The following is a 16,621-nucleotide window of genomic DNA, read 5'->3' on the forward strand; positions in this document are numbered from 1 at the left end:
TCCCCTATGGGCCAGTCCGTGCCTGACTCTATATAATATGAGTTTCACTTTTTTTTATTGAAGAACTGAAATAAATTAACTTTTTGAATTTATTTATTTATTTACCTGAAAGGGCAGTGCATGGATCCTAACTTTCGTCTGTTATACTCCACCTATTGGGGCCTGAGTCCTGAATCAGATCTGTCATGTTCCACCTACTTAGGTCCTATAGGGGTGGTGCTTTGGTCTGTGATGCTCCACCCCTTAGGCACTGCACCAGCCATAGCAGAAAATCAATTTTTACTTGTATTTTTCATTTGATTTTTATGAATGTATTTTTTTATGACAAAAGTTTTTTTTATACACTGACGTACAAATGCAAAAATCAAGCCAAGGATCCAGGAACGTGGGTAATCACCGACTATTCATGAGTTACTCGGCAACAGCGGTTCGGCTGGAAGGCAACAGAAAATGCTAACAAACCATACAAAGGAGCAGTAAATCCGAGCGGGAGGTCAGTCGTCTTGTTGCTGAGATACCACAAACGTAAATAATTAGGCTGTTGGCAAATTTCACTTCACTCTGAAGCATGGACCTTACATCCACTTTTTACTTTTAAAGTACGGTAAGCTTTTTTTACATTTTTATTTCAGTTTAACTTTTATTTTTACTATCGCATTTTTATATCATTTTAAATATTGCATTTTTATATTTTTGTATCAAGTTTTTACTACATTCTGATTTTTATTTTTCTTATTTTGAACTGATTATTGATTCAAAAACAGATGACTTATTTTTTAACTATCGAACATTATTTGTGCACCACCCTTGATTGCTTAGTCTGGAAGTGTTTCAAGTCTGCTTGCTGTCGCTTAGTGAATAGCCTGTGAAGATTGACTTACCTGGTGCCGCCCCGTTTTCTGAATCTTGTTGTGGTGTGTGTATGTGTATATGTATATATATATATATATATATATATATATATATATATATATTTATTTATTTATTTTAATTATTATTCTTTATTTAAGCCAGCATTTGACAATGGAGGATAGGAAGGCCAGGGTGCTGTCATGGAAGCCAGAGCCGACTCCAGAAAAATTAGAAACCAGTTACTTTCATCAGCTGCTCAACAAGCGGATGGTCTTGAATGCCCGTGACGATCTGGTTAGTCTTCCGATCACTTTTGTACAGGGGTATTGGTGCAGACGCTAAGCATCAGGACCCTTTAATTTGTTTTTTTTCACCTAATTTCCATTCTGTGCATGTATAAGGTCTATGCAATTTGATTGTGCCATCTGGTGGTGACTATAGGAATTGCCGTTGTGTAACTGCATTTTTTAGTTTTCAGTATTATAATTTTTTTTATATATATTATGTTATGTTACTTCTTAGACAATGTGTTTGTCTTCAAATTCTTCCACGGACATAAAATGAACTATAGTGCATTGCAAATGTATTCAACCCCCTAAAATTCAGTAGAGTTGTGGTCCCTTTGTGGAATTTGTAGTTAGTTTTCCGTGATATGGCATTTTTACTACTGGTGTACCCATGACAGTACTTCCTACCCATATACTTTGGCAGCTCATTGTCCCCATGATAACACTATTGGGCACTAAATACATAATGATGCCTGACGCTAAACCCTGTTTCTGGGATTCACTCACTGACCAGGATCCTATGGGTTAATGAGTAACCGTCATTTTATTTTATTTTTATAAATTAATAGTACATGTGAAAATTATGAAAAACTTTGTAATATATCTTATCAGAGAAATCTGCTTCTTTCACTCCCAAACTTCTTAATTCATAGATAAAATCTGACCTCAGTGACTACAGATCTCCCCATTACTGAGCTAGGAGATGGCAGTTGGTGCTCATAATGTTCTATGGAGAACTGTAACTGTTCTTTCAGCAGAATGTCTGTCGGCCTCTAGCTCCCCCTCCATAGAATTTTAAAAGCACCAATTGTCATCTCCTATCTCAGTAATGGGAAAATCTGTCTTCATGGAATATAGAATTTACCCATGAATTGAAAGTGAATGATCAGTCCTGGAGGAGAAAGAAGCAGATTTATCTGATAAGATATATTACAAAGAGGCTCAATTTAATGTGAGGTATATTGATTATTGGAATAGAAATCTATATGATTAAAATAATATTTATATATATTTTTTTAATAGAAATCCCTTCTGCACCGGCTGATATTTGTTTGTAAGATTTCCCCAAATCTGGCTGATAAGAGAGACCTTGGAGGTAAATAAGGTGAATTACAGCAAGCGTCCATTCCCTGTAGGGAAGATCATATGGATCTGTTATTATTTTTGGGCAGGCAAAGGGGATGGTATTTTGGTTCGCAATGGCAGCCAGTGCCAGAATCAAGAACCCACAGTTCCATTAGAAATGTAGTATAGTTCTCCTGATTAGCTATGTCGCTTACCTCATGTGCAGGGCATTGCAGTAGCTTAGATATCCATGGTTACACGACCACTAGCAACTAACTGTCACTATATGAGTGGTCATAACCATGGATACCAAAGCTACTACAATGCCCTTCACATGGAGAAAACAATATAGTGAATAAGGAGAACTATTCTACATTTCTAATAGTAGTTATTTTCTATTATTATTATTATTATACATATTACATATTGGGATTGGATCTTGGAGATGGGAATACCCCTACCTAAGCCTACCTAAAGGTCAGCTACACATACACTCACCGGCCACTTTATTAGGTACACCATGCTAGTAACGGGTTGGACCCCCTTTTGCCTTCAGAACTGCCTCAATTCTTCGTGGCATAGATTCAACAAGGTGCTGGAAGCATTCCTCAGAGATTTTGGTCCATATTGACATGATGGCATCACACAGTTGCCGCAGATTTGTCGGCTGCACATCCTAAAGATGCTCCATACAAGGCAGGATGGATCCATGCTTTCATGTTGTTTACGCCAAATTCTGACCCTACCATCCGAATGTCGCAGCAGAAATCGAGACTCATCAGACCAAGCAACGTTTTTCCAATCTTCTACTGTCCAATTTCGATGAGCTTGTACAAATTGTAGCCTCAGTTTCCTGTTCTTAGCTGAAAGGAGTGGTACCCGGTGTGGTCTTCTGCTGCTGTAGCCCATCTGCCTCAAAGTTCGACGCCGTTCAGAGATGCTCTTAGGCCTACCTTGGTTGTAACGGGTGGCGATTTGAGTCACTGTTACCTATCAGCTCGAACCAGTCTGCCCATTCTCCTCTGACCTCTGGCATCAACAAGGCATTTCCGCCCACAGAACTGCCGCTCACTGGATTTTTTTTCTTTTTCGGACCATTCTCTGTAAACCCTAGAGATGGTTGTGCGTGAAAATCCCAGTAGATCAGCAGTTTCTGAAATACTCAGACCAGCCCTTCTGGCACCAACAACCATGCCACGTTCAAAGGCACTCAAATCACCTTTCTTCCCCATACTGATGCTCGGTTTGAACTGCAGGAGATTGTCTTGACCATGTCTACATGCCTAAATGCACTGAGTTGCCGCCATGTGATTGGCTGATTAGAAATTAAGTGTTAACAAGAAGTTGGACAGGTGTACCTAATAAAGTGGCCGGTGAGTGTAGATGTAACAAGGTAATGGCTAGACTCTACTTTTGGGTAGAATCGAGGCCCACCTAGGTAACATGTGGTCAAATACTAGAGTGGTGGTCTAAAGGTGCTCAGATTGGTACCGACTGAACCCTTATAATTTCTCTTGGATCCACCATGTCAGATAGATAGGCCCACAGACCCCTTGGAAGAGTAGGCCAAGGAGTCTGTGGGCCTATCTATCCAACATGTCCTGTTCTTTGACTTCTGCCATTGGAGAAGACCTAGACGTGGCGTAAGGGACCTTAAAGAGTTATTCCGGCTCCACTCACTTCCTTATCGAGGTCGGTAACGTTGCATCCACTGATAGCTGCTGGAACATGTGCATGAACAGTGGGCATCGAGCACCCGTCCTAGCCATTAGGAGACATGCACAATACCCTATGATGGGCGCCCCGGCAGATATTGGTGGATGTGGCATTGCTGTCCCGAAATGGAACTGAGCCGGAGTAAGCCATTAAGGTCAATGTTATGTATCCACTGGTGGTCCCAAAGAGCTACGGTATGGGCACGACAGTTAGGAGACAAGGACATTGCTAGTTTTTCGATGTTGACCATTCCTTGGTGATGATGATGTCTGACACAAAATTCCTATCTTGTATCGTAGAATACTGGGAGCAGCGATTTCAGCGCTATCATCAGGGCGAGAACGTCACCGGTCTGCTGCTCTTGTATCCCGCGTACACGGTCCACTGTCTGGAGGTAAGAAACTACCCCATTCACGGGAGTTCTTACCGGGAAAGCAGACTGGGGACTCTTCTGAGGGTGCCGGGACGGCTCTCGGGTCCATACAAGCCTCTGGGGGACGGAGTCCCATTGGACCCTAATTAGATTTTACCTTCTCATCTTCCAACAGCTATAACTTTATTTTTCTGTCAATGGAGATGTATGAGGTTTGTTTTTTTATTTTTGCGATACAAGGTGTAGTTTTATATTTTATTTTGATGTCCATAGGACTTTCCAATGTCTCTTTATTTAATTTTTTTTTTTCTGGCTGGCAAAATGCCGCCCTCACCAAAAGAAACAAACAATTGTGCCATTTTGATTGTATTCTTGTTTTGGTGCTCACTGTATGGAATATTATAATATTAAAATATTCAATTAGTTTATGGAGTTACGCCTGTAGCGATTCCAAATATGTCAATTTTTGTATTTTTTAATGTTTTGGGAAATGTAGGGTGATGTGAACTTATATATATATATATATATATATATATATATATATATATATATATATATATATATATATATAATTTTGTTTTTGTTTACAAATTGAACCTGTAATCTCTTGTACAATATACTGTATTATAGACTTCATGGGTACTCAATCATGGCAGACATGGGAGGCTTTCAACCTCCTCTTCCCCTTTTTTCAACTTCAAAAATGCTGCTGTCACAATTGACGGCTGCATCTAAGGGGTTAAACTGTTGAGATCAAATCTAGCTCCAATCACTGCAGTTGTACTCTGAATTGGGCTGTACATCACATACTGTATGGTGCAGGCTCAGCTCCTGAGCCTGCTCCATATATGCAGTGATACAGGATTGACTTGCCCAGGCTCACCGGCTGCTGGCCCAGAGCTCCGCTCTCATTGGTCCCATGCTCTTTGCTATTGGTTGAAAAGTCCTGTGCAGTAAAGGGGTGGAGAATTGGAAAGGGGAAAATTAACACCAGGCCCTTTTCCTATTGGCAAAGCCAGGCACCATAACAGGAGGTCCAGTTCGAACTGTTACTATGTGGCCATACGACGTCTTGGATTTTGAGAAACACTCCTAACACGGGACGTTTTTTTCTTTTAGTCTAGTGGAGATGTCCTCTACTGTGTCATCCGGGATCTTCAACAAATGAAGAAACAAGGGGACAGGTCGGTAATGGAATGCAATATGGGAAATTTGGATTGTAGCTTGGGGGTAATAACCAAAATTTACACAATTGTAATAAAAAGCCAAGAAAGTTTCATCAGACCCCTCTCCAAAGCTTCTTAAAATACCTCTTAAAGCAGATGTATAGTATTAGAAAAACATTTCTCCTTTCTTCCAGAAACAGCACCACACCTGTCCACAGGTGGTGTATGGTACTGCAGCTCAGCCACATTCATTTCAATGGAGCTAAGATCCATAACGGGTCTGGCACTGTTTCCGGAGTAAAGTTGCCATTTTTATGGAATTCTAGACCACCCCTTGAATACCAGGCTGGGTTTTTGGCCTTTTAAAGTATTTTTTCATTTTAAATTACTCACTTTTTTTTTTTTAAGGTGACACGCTTGTATGAGGCCTTGTTTTTTTTTCATGGGAATAGTCTTTTATTTGCTACCTTAGGTACTATTGTGATCATTCATGTTAATTAAGAAATTCTAAAAAAAATCAAATAAAAAAAAACAAAACACAATTTTAATTTTTTTTTTTTTTTTTTTTTTTACACCATTTACTAATTAATCTACATAATGTGATTGACTTATGTAACAGATATTTTTCTGCTATGGTGACACCCAAAATCCGCATTTTATTTGTTGCTTTAAAAAGAACCTTTAAAGCAAAGGAGGCTAGGCTTCAAGGATCCTCTGGGGCGTGTCTTTAGGCTGCTCCTCATTATTACCTTGATTGCACCAAACGAGAAGGCCCATATCTCTGGAACTGTAAGACATGTAACACTCAGGGGAGCAGCAAGAAATAAATTAAGAGCACAAACTAGTAACTTTTAATTTAGTGAAAGGTCCTCTTTAAATGTACATTTGATGGGACTGTTCAGATAAGGATTTCTTTAATTGCTTGTGATTGTCAGTAATGCTGAAAAATTAGAAGAATCAGACTAGTGCCAGTGGGAAATCGGCCCATCTAAGACTACTTCTTAAGATAAAAACCCTTGGAGATGTATTTTGTTATGACAACATGCTATTCATAAATGTTTTTTTTTTCTTTTTTTTCCCACTAGGGCACTTGTTTTAGACCCAAAAATTGTAGTGATGTCTCATAACATCCCCAGCCGCCTGTTCAGCCAGTGGAGCTACAAAGTTTTGAATGTTCCTGGTCAGTATTTGGGAGAGAAGTTCAGTGAGGAGGCCACAGAGGGGATCATCAGTGAGTGTCTGACCAAGATGCTGAAGATCGGGAAGCACCTCACAAAATACCCTAAGGTCTGTGGGAGGAAAAGGTGGAGTGAAGAAGTCAAAACTAGCTGGAAATCTAATCCAAAATGAAACAAAGATCAAATAAAAAACAAAAATAACATTTAAGAAAAAAAAATCCCATTGGAATCTTTGTCTTAAAGGGACTGTCCATGTTTGGGTCTCAGTCCTTGCATCGAACACTGTGCATGCTGTCAGGTGTCTCCGGGAGGGGGCAGTTATGTGACACATTCCAACTAGACATGTCAAGCCTTACTCAATTCACTTGCATTGAGCAAAGCTGTTTATGTTTAGTTGGCATGTGACAACTTGAATGCAGTCACGCACCCGCCCATTCCCAATGCCAGAGAATCCTGACAGCGTGAACAGTGCACGCAGTGAGGATTACCAAGTCTACAGTCAGTTGTTAAAGTGACTGCAGACTTTATCCTCAAGCCTGGACAATCCCTTTAAGCATCCTTCAGTCTTTCTTTTCCAGATCTATAATAACCATCAGGGTAACCAATTATTTATTTTGTAAATTTACATTTTCAGGGCTCCAGAAATATCCCAGACTCAGTGTTTGAAAAGGTTCTAGAGCTGATCATCCCTCAGGCCTCCATCTTGCATCTCCTGCAATGTAAAAATTTGCTGACACCAGAACAGTTCCTGAAGATGTACGACACCCCTCTATATATAATGCAGGATTCCGGTAAGTCCCCGAACCTAGGAGAAGCCATCCTGGAAGCAGAACGTCACTCCACACATTGGGTAGCTGGGGCTTAGGACCTTAGTTATTGCAGAACATGACATAAAGTGTCAGACTCTACATCCCCTTCTCCATGCGAGTGGCGGTGGTGTATCGTCCTCCCGACCCCTCTCATCAGTTCCTGGATCACTTTACCACCTGGCTTCCACACTTTCTCTCCTGTGACAACCCCACCCTCATCATGGGTGATTTCAACATCCCATTGCTTTTCCCCTCTCCCCATCTGCTTCTCACCTTTCATCTATGACCTCCTCTTTTGGCCTCTCGCAGCATACTAACTCTCCAACGCATGAAGACGGAAACTCCCTCGACTTGGTCTTCTCCCGGCTTTGTTCAGTGGATGATTTCACAAACTCCCCTCTCCCGCTCTCTGACCACAACCTTCTTTCATTCTCTATCAAGAGCTGCCATCCCGCTCAGGTCATCCCCACTTTCCACATTTATAGAAACATCCAGGCCATTAACACCCAGGAACTTATGAAGAACTTGCAGTCCTCATTGGCCCCTATCTCCTCAATCTGATGTCCTGATTCTGCACTGAAGCATTACAATGAAACCCTACAAAGTGCCCTGGATGAAATTGCACCTCCTATACATAGAACAACTAGGCATAGACGGCGACAACCGTGGCACACGCTGCAAACAAGTTTCCTGCAGCTGTGCTCCAGGTGCGCCAAACGTCTGTGGATAAAATCTAATCTGCCCGAAGATTTCATCCATTATAAGTTCATGCTTAAAATATACAACTCTGCCTTTCACCTCTCCAAACAAACCTGTTTCAACATCCTCATCACCTCACTGTCAAATAACCCTAAACGTCTCTTTGACACTTTTCATTCCCTACTCAACCCAAGAGTGCAGGCATCAACCACAGATCTCCGCGCTGACGATCTGGCCAATTACTTCAAAGAAAAAATTGTCCACATCCGACAGGAAATTATCTTTCAATCCCCTCATACCATGCACTGTCCTCCCTCCCCCACTGCATCTAGTTCACTCTCTGACTTTGAGCCAGTTACAGAAGAAGAAGTAGTCGGGCTCCTTGCATCTTCTCGCCCGACCACTTGCTTGCACCAGTGACCCCATTCCGTCACATCTCCTCCAGTCCCTTTTCCCGGCTATCACCTCTCACCTAACAAAAATATTCAACATTTCTCTCTCTTCCTATATTTTTCCCCTCCTCATTTAAGCATGCCATCATAGATCCATTACTTAAAAGACCATCCCTCGACCAAAACTGTGCCGCTAACCTTCATCTCTAAACTCCTCGAACGCCTGGTCCACTCCCATCTTATCAGCTATCTCTCAGATAACTCTCTTCTCGACCCTCTTCAATCTGGTTTCCGCTCTTTACACTCTACTGAAACTGCCCTTACTAAAGTCTCTAATGACCTACTAACAGCTAAATCTAATGGTCACTACTCCTTGCTGATTCTCTTGGATCTCTCAGCAGCATTCAACACTGTAGATCATAGGCTCCTCACTATGCTCCGCTCCATCGGCCTCAAGGACACCGTTCTCTCCTCGTTCTCTTCCTATCTCTCTGACCACTCCTTCACTGTATCTTTTGCTGATTCCTCCTCCTCTCATCTTCCCCTTACTGTTGGGGTTCCTCAAGGATCAGTCCTAGGCCCCCTCCTCTTCTCTTTGTATACTGCCCCTATTGGACAAACAATCAGTAGATTGGGGTTCCAGTACCATCTCTATGCTGATGACACCCAATTATACACTTCTTCTGCCGATATCACACCGGCCTTTTTAGAAAACACCAGTGATTGTCTTACCGCTGTCTCTAACATCATGTCCTCCCTCTATCTGAAACTGAACCTGTCAAAAACTGAACTCCTCGGGTTTTCTCCCTCTATTAACCTACCTTTGCCTAACATTGCCATCTCCGTGTGTGGTTCCACCATTACTCCCAAGCAACATGCCCGCTGCCTTGGGGTCATACTTGATTCCGAGCTTTCATTCACCCCCCACATCCAATGACTGGCTTGCTCTTCTTATCTGCATCTCAAAAACATTTCTATAATTCGCCCTTTTCTTGCTTTCGACTCTGCAAAAACTCTTACTGTTTCACTCATTCATTCTCGTCTGGACTATTGTAACTCTCTACTAATCGGCCTCCCTCTTACCAAACTCTCCCCGCTCCAATCTGTCCTGAATGCTGCTGCCAGGATCATATTCCTCACCAACCGTTACACCGATGCCTCTACCTTGTGCCAGTCATTACACTGGTTACCCATCCACTCCAGAATCCAGTAGAAAACTATTACCCTCATCCACAAAGCACTCCTTGGCTCAGCACCACCCTACATCTCCCTCCTGGTCTCAGCTTACCACCCTACCCGTGCTCTCGGTTCTGCTAATGACTTGAGGTTAGCATCCTCAATAATCAGAACCTCCCACTCCCGTCTCCAAGACTTTTCACGTGCTGCTCCAATTCTTTGGAATGCACTACCCAGGTTAATACGATTAATCCCCAATTCCCACAGCTAAAAATGTATTTGTTCAGACTGGCCTACCGCCTCAACGTATTAACCCCTTTCTGACCTCGAACGGGATAGTACGTCCCAGGTCAGATCCCCCGCTTTTATGCAGGGCTCCGGCGTTGAGCCCGCATCAAAGCCGGAACATGTCAGCTGTTTTGAACAGCTGACATGTGCCCGCAATAGCGGCGGGTGAAATTGCGATTCACCCGCCGCTATTAACTAGTTAAATGCCGCTGTCAAACGATGACAGCGGCAAATAACTGGCGCTTCCGGCTGGGAGGCCGGAAATGATCGCATCGCTGACCCCCGTCACATGATCGGGGATTAGCGATGCTTCTGTATAGTAACCATAGAGGTCCTTGAGACCTCTATGGTTACTGATCCCCGGTAGCTGTGAGCGCCACCCTGTGCTCGGCGCTCATAGCACACCTGCATTTCTGCTGCATAGCAGCGATCTGATGATCGCTATGTAGCAGAGGCAATCCAGTTGTGCCAGCTTCTAGCCTCCTATGAAGGCTATTGAAGCATGGTAAAAGTAAAAAAAAAAAAAAAGTAAAAAAAAATGTGAAAAAAAAGTTTAACCCCTTACTGACCTCGGACGGGATAGTACGTCCGAGGTCAGCTCCCCTGCTTTGATGCAGGGCTCCGCGGTGAGCCCGCATCAAAGCCGGGACATGTCAGCTGTTTTGAACAGCTGACATGTGCCCGCAATAGCGGCGGGTGAAATCGCGATTCACCCGCCGCTATTAACTAGTTAAATGCCGCTGTCAAACGCAGACAGCGGCATTTAACTACCGCATCCGGCCGGGCGGCCGGATATGAGCGCATCGCCGACCCTGTCACATGATCTGAAGTCGGCGATGCTTCTCCATTGTAACCATAGAGGTCCTTAAGGCCGGAAATGATCGCATCGCTGACCCCCGTCACATGATCGGGGATTAGCGATGCTTCTGTATAGTAACCATAGAGGTCCTTGAGACCTCTATGGTTACTGATCCCCGGCAGCTGTGAGCACCACCCTGTGGTCGGCGCTCACAGCACACCTGATTTCTGCTACATAGCAGCGAACAGCAGATCGCTGCTATGTAGCAGAGGTGATCGTGCTGTGCCTGCTTCTAGCCTCCCATGGAGGCTATTGAAGCATGGCAAAAGTTAAAAAAAAAAAAAAAGTTAAAAAAAAATGTGAAAAAAATAAAAAAAATATAAAAGTTTAAATCACCCCCCTTTCGCCCCAATCAAAATAAATCAATAAAAAAAATCAAACCTACACATATTTGGTATCGCCATGTTCAGAATCGCCCGATCTATCAATAAAAAAAAAAAGCATTAACCTGATCGCTAAACGGCGTAACGAGAAAAAAAAATCGAAACGCCAGAATTACGTTTTTTTTGGTCGCGGCAACATTGCATTAAAATGCAATAACGGGCGATCAAAAGAACGTATCTGCACCGAATTGGAATCATTAAAAACGTCAGCTCGGCACGCAAAAAATAAGCCCTCAACCGACCCCAGATCATGAAAAATGGAGACGCTACGGGTATCGGAAAATGGCGCAATTTTTTTTTTTTTTTTTAGCAAAGTTTGGAACATTTTTTCGCCACTTAGATAAAAAAATAACCTAGACATGTTAGGTGTCTATGAACTCGAAATGACCCGGAGAATCATAATGGCAGGTCAATTTTAGCATTAAGTGAAGCTAGCAAAAAAGCCAAACAAAAAACAAGTGTGGGACTGCACTTTTTTTGCAATTTCACTGCACTTGGATTTTTTTTCCCGTTTTCCAGTACACGACATGCTAAAACCAATGATGTCGTTCAAAAGTACAACTTGTTTCGCAAAAAATAAGCCCTCACATGGCCAAATTGACGGAAAAATAAAAAAGTTATGGCTCTGGGAAGGAAGTGAGCGAAAAACGAACACGGAAAAACGGAAAATCCCAAGGTCATGAAGGGGTTAACCTAGCTATCCCTGTGTGGCCCATTCAAAAAACTTAAACCATAACCAGGTTCCTCACATCATGTTCTCACACGCTTTATGCAGTTAATAGCCCTCTGTGTCTGTTCTGTTACATACTTAGGCCTCTTTCACATTTCCGTTTTTTGCAATCCATCATTTTTGCAAAAAAACGGATCCTGCAAATGTGCCCGCAGGATGTGTTTTTTTGCCATTGACTTATATTGATGACGGATGGCCACACGTCGCATCCGTTGTGCAATGGATGCGTCGTGTTTTTGTGGTCCGTCATGATGATAAAACATTCAAGGGAATGTTTTTTTGCCCGTCGGATCCACCCCCTCCTCCCCCGGACTTCATAATGGGCAGCGGATGCGTCGGAAACTGCATCTGCTGCCCACCTTGTGCACTATTTAGCACAACGTCTGTCCTCCATAACAAAATGGGATTTCGAGAACTGGTAATGAGGCTACAGGACAGTCCTATGGGGGTCATTCAAAAATGTAAATTAAAAATATTGGGAGCTGTATTGGAGTAGTTTGCCAGCAGGTGGCGCCTCATCATTATATCAAATTTCAACATATTTTGGAGCCTCGTTTGCATAATTTTATGCAAAAAAAAATATATATATATTTTGAACAGTTACCGATTTTGAGGTATTATTAAAAATTTGCCTACAACTGTAATTTAGGGAAAAAGTATCTTAGTGGACAGTATTAACTTTAACTGTTTGATACAGCGAGTCTTAATAAATATTATTTGGTGAGTCCACTTAAGCTGAATACTAGGTTGTTAATGGGGTTTTGAGGGGCTGAGTCTTATCTATGTTTTTCTTAACCTGTTTGTCTGGTTAAAGGACATGTGTTTTCGAGTTTAAACCAGACCACGGTGTAGGTTTCCGAAAACTAATGGGGAGGTAATGTAATGTCTCTAAAGAGTAACTCCCAGCATGCTGTTCTTCAGTAGATGCATTACCATAGCTTCATGTTGCCCTCATCTAACAATAGACTACCTGCCGAAAAGCCCATATATTAACCCCCGACTACTATATGTGGTAACTGATGTATATTGGCATCATTAGTGACACATGGATTCAAAAGGCAATGTTTTATATCTCATTTCAAGAATAAAAGGGGTTGTCCAGAAGAGGTCTGATCTGATCATTGGGGGCCAACACGGCAGCCGATATACACAGTGTACAGAGCTAGAATGCTACAGCTCCATTAACTGTGAAGTGGCCATTCTTGGTACTGCAGCTTACATCACATTCACTTCAATAGGAGCTGAGCTGCAGTACTGAGAAAGGCCACTACACAGTGTATGGCGCTGTGCTGTTCCAGCTTTGTATACTGTGTACATTCAGACTTGAGAGGGGGGGGGGGGTGCCACGTGCTTGACCCACACCGATCTGTCGTTAATGATCTATCCTAAGGATAAGTCTTCGATATCTTAGTAGTGGACAACCCCTTAAACAATCCTTCCTATGTAGGCTGGGTTCATACAGTGCTGTTTTTTTTGCATTTTTTAACATACTGTTGGTTGATGATCTCCTAATAAGAAATACACATCTCTTAAATAAAGTTTTTTTTTTCAAAACGACAGTGTGAACCCAGCCTTAAAGTCTCATCTACTTTAGAATGTTTTTTTTAATCGTTGTCATAAAGTATAAAAATACACATACTGTATCTCCTCTTGGTTAAACTCCCCAAGACCCATCTAGCAGACAACAGATTAAGAGTCCCCATATCCATTAATGATGGCCAGACCCCCCGATTTCTGCTGACCAGGTCTCACTGAACAGATCATATTGGGGGAGATAAGAATTGGGCATTATTTATTCAAAGCCCTTTTTTTTTTTCGCTAGATAAGCAGTTGCCACCATTGTCTGACAGTAGTTAACTCCCTGTCCCGTAGAGGAAAATGGGGTGTCGGAAAGATGGCCATTGGCCAATTGAGAGACAGCTCTCTGAGGTGCAGGGGCACCTTTATAAGTAATAATGATATCTACATTTGATCACTTTTAAGCTTAAAAAAAAAAAAATAAACAAGAATTTCAGATTTGTAAAATAAAATACAAGAAATTTAAGCAAAAAAAGACATTAAAAATTTTCAGTTTAAAAAAATTAATGAATCTGCCAATTCATAAACTAAAAATAAATGCTATTACTTGGCCATATAAAGTCAAGCATCACTTAATTTTTTTTTTTTTTTTTTTTTTACAGATCGTGTTTGGCCGACCCATGTTCATTTAAAGCCTTTGAAGACCCGATCTTTTCAATGACGAGATCTGTTTCGGGACAGAACTAGACCGGTATATGAAGAAACGAAAAAAATTCACAAATTATTATTCGTAATACCAACTGTGGACAGATTATATTTTTTACAGAAAAAAAAAATTGTTTCAGTGTTCCATAAATAGAAGTTTTTTTCCACGATCAAATTCTATAAATGATTTCTGAACTGTTCAAAAGATTGTAACTTGTTAACCTCTTCACGCCGTGGCCCTTTTTCGTTTTTGCGTTTTCGTTTTTCGCTCCCCTCCTTCCCAGAGCCATAACTTTTTTATTTTTCCATCAATATGGCCATGTGAGGGCTTATTCTTTGCAGGACGAGTTGTACTTTTGAACGACACCATTGGTTTTACCATGTCTTGTACTAGAAAACGGGAAAAAAATTCCAAGTGTGGTGAAATTGCAAAAAAAAGTGCAATCCCACACTTGTTTTTTGTTTGGCTTTTTTGCTAGGTTCACTAAATGCTAAAACTGACCTGCCATTATGATTCTCCAGGTCATTACGAGTTCATAGACACCAAACATGTCAAGGTTATTTCTTATCTAAGTGGTGAAAAAAAATTCAAAACTTTGGTAAAAAAAAAAAAAGCGCCATGTTCCGATACCCGTAGCGTCACCATTTTTCGTGACCTGGGGTCGGGTGAGGGCTTATTTTTTGCGTGCTGAGCTGGCGTTTTTAATGATAGCATATTGGTGCAGATACGTTCTTTTGATCGCCCGTTATTGCATTTTAATGCAATGTTGCGGCGACCAATAAAAACGTAATTCTGGCGTTTCAAATTTTTTTTCTCGCTGCGCTGTTTAGCAATCAGGTTAATGCTTTTTTTTTTATTGATAGAACGGGCGATTCTGAACGTGGCAATACCAAATATGTGTAGGTTTGATTTTATTTTTATTGTTTTATTTTGGATGGGGTGAAAGGGGGGTGATTTAAACTTTTAAATTTTGTTATTTTTTTCATATTTTTAAAAACATTTTTTTTTTTTACTTTTGCCATGCTTTAATAGCCTCCATGGGAGGATAGAAGCTGGCACCAGTCGATCGGCTCAGCTACATAGCAGCGATCATAAGATCGCTGCTATGCAGCAGAAATGCAGGTGTGCTGTGAGCGCCGACCACAGGGTGGCGCCCACAGCAGGCCGGCATCAGTAACCATAGAGGTCTCAAGGACCTCTATTGTTACCATCCTGACGCATCGCTGACCCCCGATCATGTGACGGGGGTCGGCGATGCGCTCATTTCCGGCAGCGCGGCCGGAAGCGGTAGTTAAATGCTGCTGTCAGCGTTTGACAGCGGCACTTAACAGGTTAATAGCGCATGACTAGTACGGCGCATGTCGTGAAGGGGTTAAAGGAGTTGTCCACTACTAGTACAACCACTTCTTAAACTAAATGTTTGGCCCTGATAAAAGTAAAAACCCTATACTCACCTCCCATACCAGTGCCGTTCCCGCGGTGTCGGCACTCGCTCTCCCCAGGGCTCTCATGCGGTGTTGTGACACGTGACCTCGGCGTCCAATCAGCGCTGGAGTCACTGTCCCCGCCTACGTACGGATTGAACATGAAGAGGGAGTCCGGGTTGCAGCTGATCCCTGGCTTCCTCTTCATGTTCAATCCGTACGTAGAGTGACACCAGCTCTGATAGGGCGCCCGGGTCACGTATTAACGCCACACGATAACCCCAGGGAGAGCGAGTGTCGACACCGCGGGAACAGCGCCAACGCGAGAGGTGAGTATAGGTTTTATTTTTTTTATCGGGGCCAAACAATTAGTTCAAGAAGGGGTTGTCCTAGTAGTGGATAATCCCTTTAAATGTAAATGCTTAGAATCCTGGATCTGTCAAGGCTAGGAACACATGACCATTTTCTCTCCATCCGTGAAAATCGATCCGATTATGCTAATCGCACTCTGATCAGAGCAGAATCCAATTTTCTCGAAGGTGGAGGGAAAACAAAAAGTTTCTGCATCTTAGTCATCAAACCATGTATAGCACTCAGCCGATTGAAACAAGCCCAAAGGATGGAGTTAATGTCTTCAGGCCTACTGAATCTAACAGGACGTGGTAATTCTCACGGAAAAATTGATGAGGTGTGGTACTAAGCTAGGTGGACGCAAGAAGTGTCTTTGCTTATTATGCAGCTATGAATTCTGCTGTTTGGAATTATGCAAGAAATGTCTTAATTTACATACGGAACACCGATATTCATGAAGGGTATAAATAAACCAACAGTCTGGAACTCTTTGGAGAATGTTAAAAATTACATGTTTGTGTATTTCTTCTATTCTCACCGGCAGTCAATCCCAGAAACCTTTAAGTTGGAGTTATCACAGCTCTGAAAGATCTTAATACAATTTTCTTTATTGTTATAAACGCTTTTTAGCTTTTACGCTATGCTGAAA

General features: G+C 42.0%; 1 protein-coding gene across 5 annotated transcripts; it reads left to right on the forward strand.

The window, feature by feature from the left end:
* Positions 1-466: 466 nt before the first annotated feature.
* LOC143766124 (testis-expressed protein 47-like) lies at positions 467-16,473 on the forward strand. Of its 5 annotated transcripts, XM_077253568.1 has the most exons (9): positions 467-604; positions 1,015-1,146; positions 2,163-2,235; positions 4,220-4,314; positions 5,413-5,477; positions 6,545-6,746; positions 7,272-7,428; positions 12,788-12,847; positions 14,154-14,286. In XM_077253568.1, exons 2-8 carry the CDS (start codon positions 1,024-1,026, stop codon positions 12,823-12,825), a joined length of 753 nt encoding a protein of 250 aa, XP_077109683.1. In that variant the 5' UTR covers positions 467-604; positions 1,015-1,023; the 3' UTR covers positions 12,826-12,847; positions 14,154-14,286. The 5 variants fall into 5 exon arrangements, with proteins under 5 accessions (XP_077109683.1, XP_077109679.1, XP_077109680.1 ...); XM_077253564.1 differs by lacking the exon at positions 12,788-12,847 and having other exon boundaries at positions 14,154-16,473; XM_077253565.1 differs by lacking the exon at positions 12,788-12,847 and having other exon boundaries at positions 477-604; positions 1,011-1,146; positions 14,154-14,353.
* Positions 16,474-16,621: the final 148 nt, after the last annotated feature.

The sequence above is a fragment of the Ranitomeya variabilis genome, chromosome 4, assembly GCF_051348905.1.
Source record: "Ranitomeya variabilis isolate aRanVar5 chromosome 4, aRanVar5.hap1, whole genome shotgun sequence".
NCBI lineage: Eukaryota > Metazoa > Chordata > Amphibia > Anura > Dendrobatidae > Ranitomeya > Ranitomeya variabilis.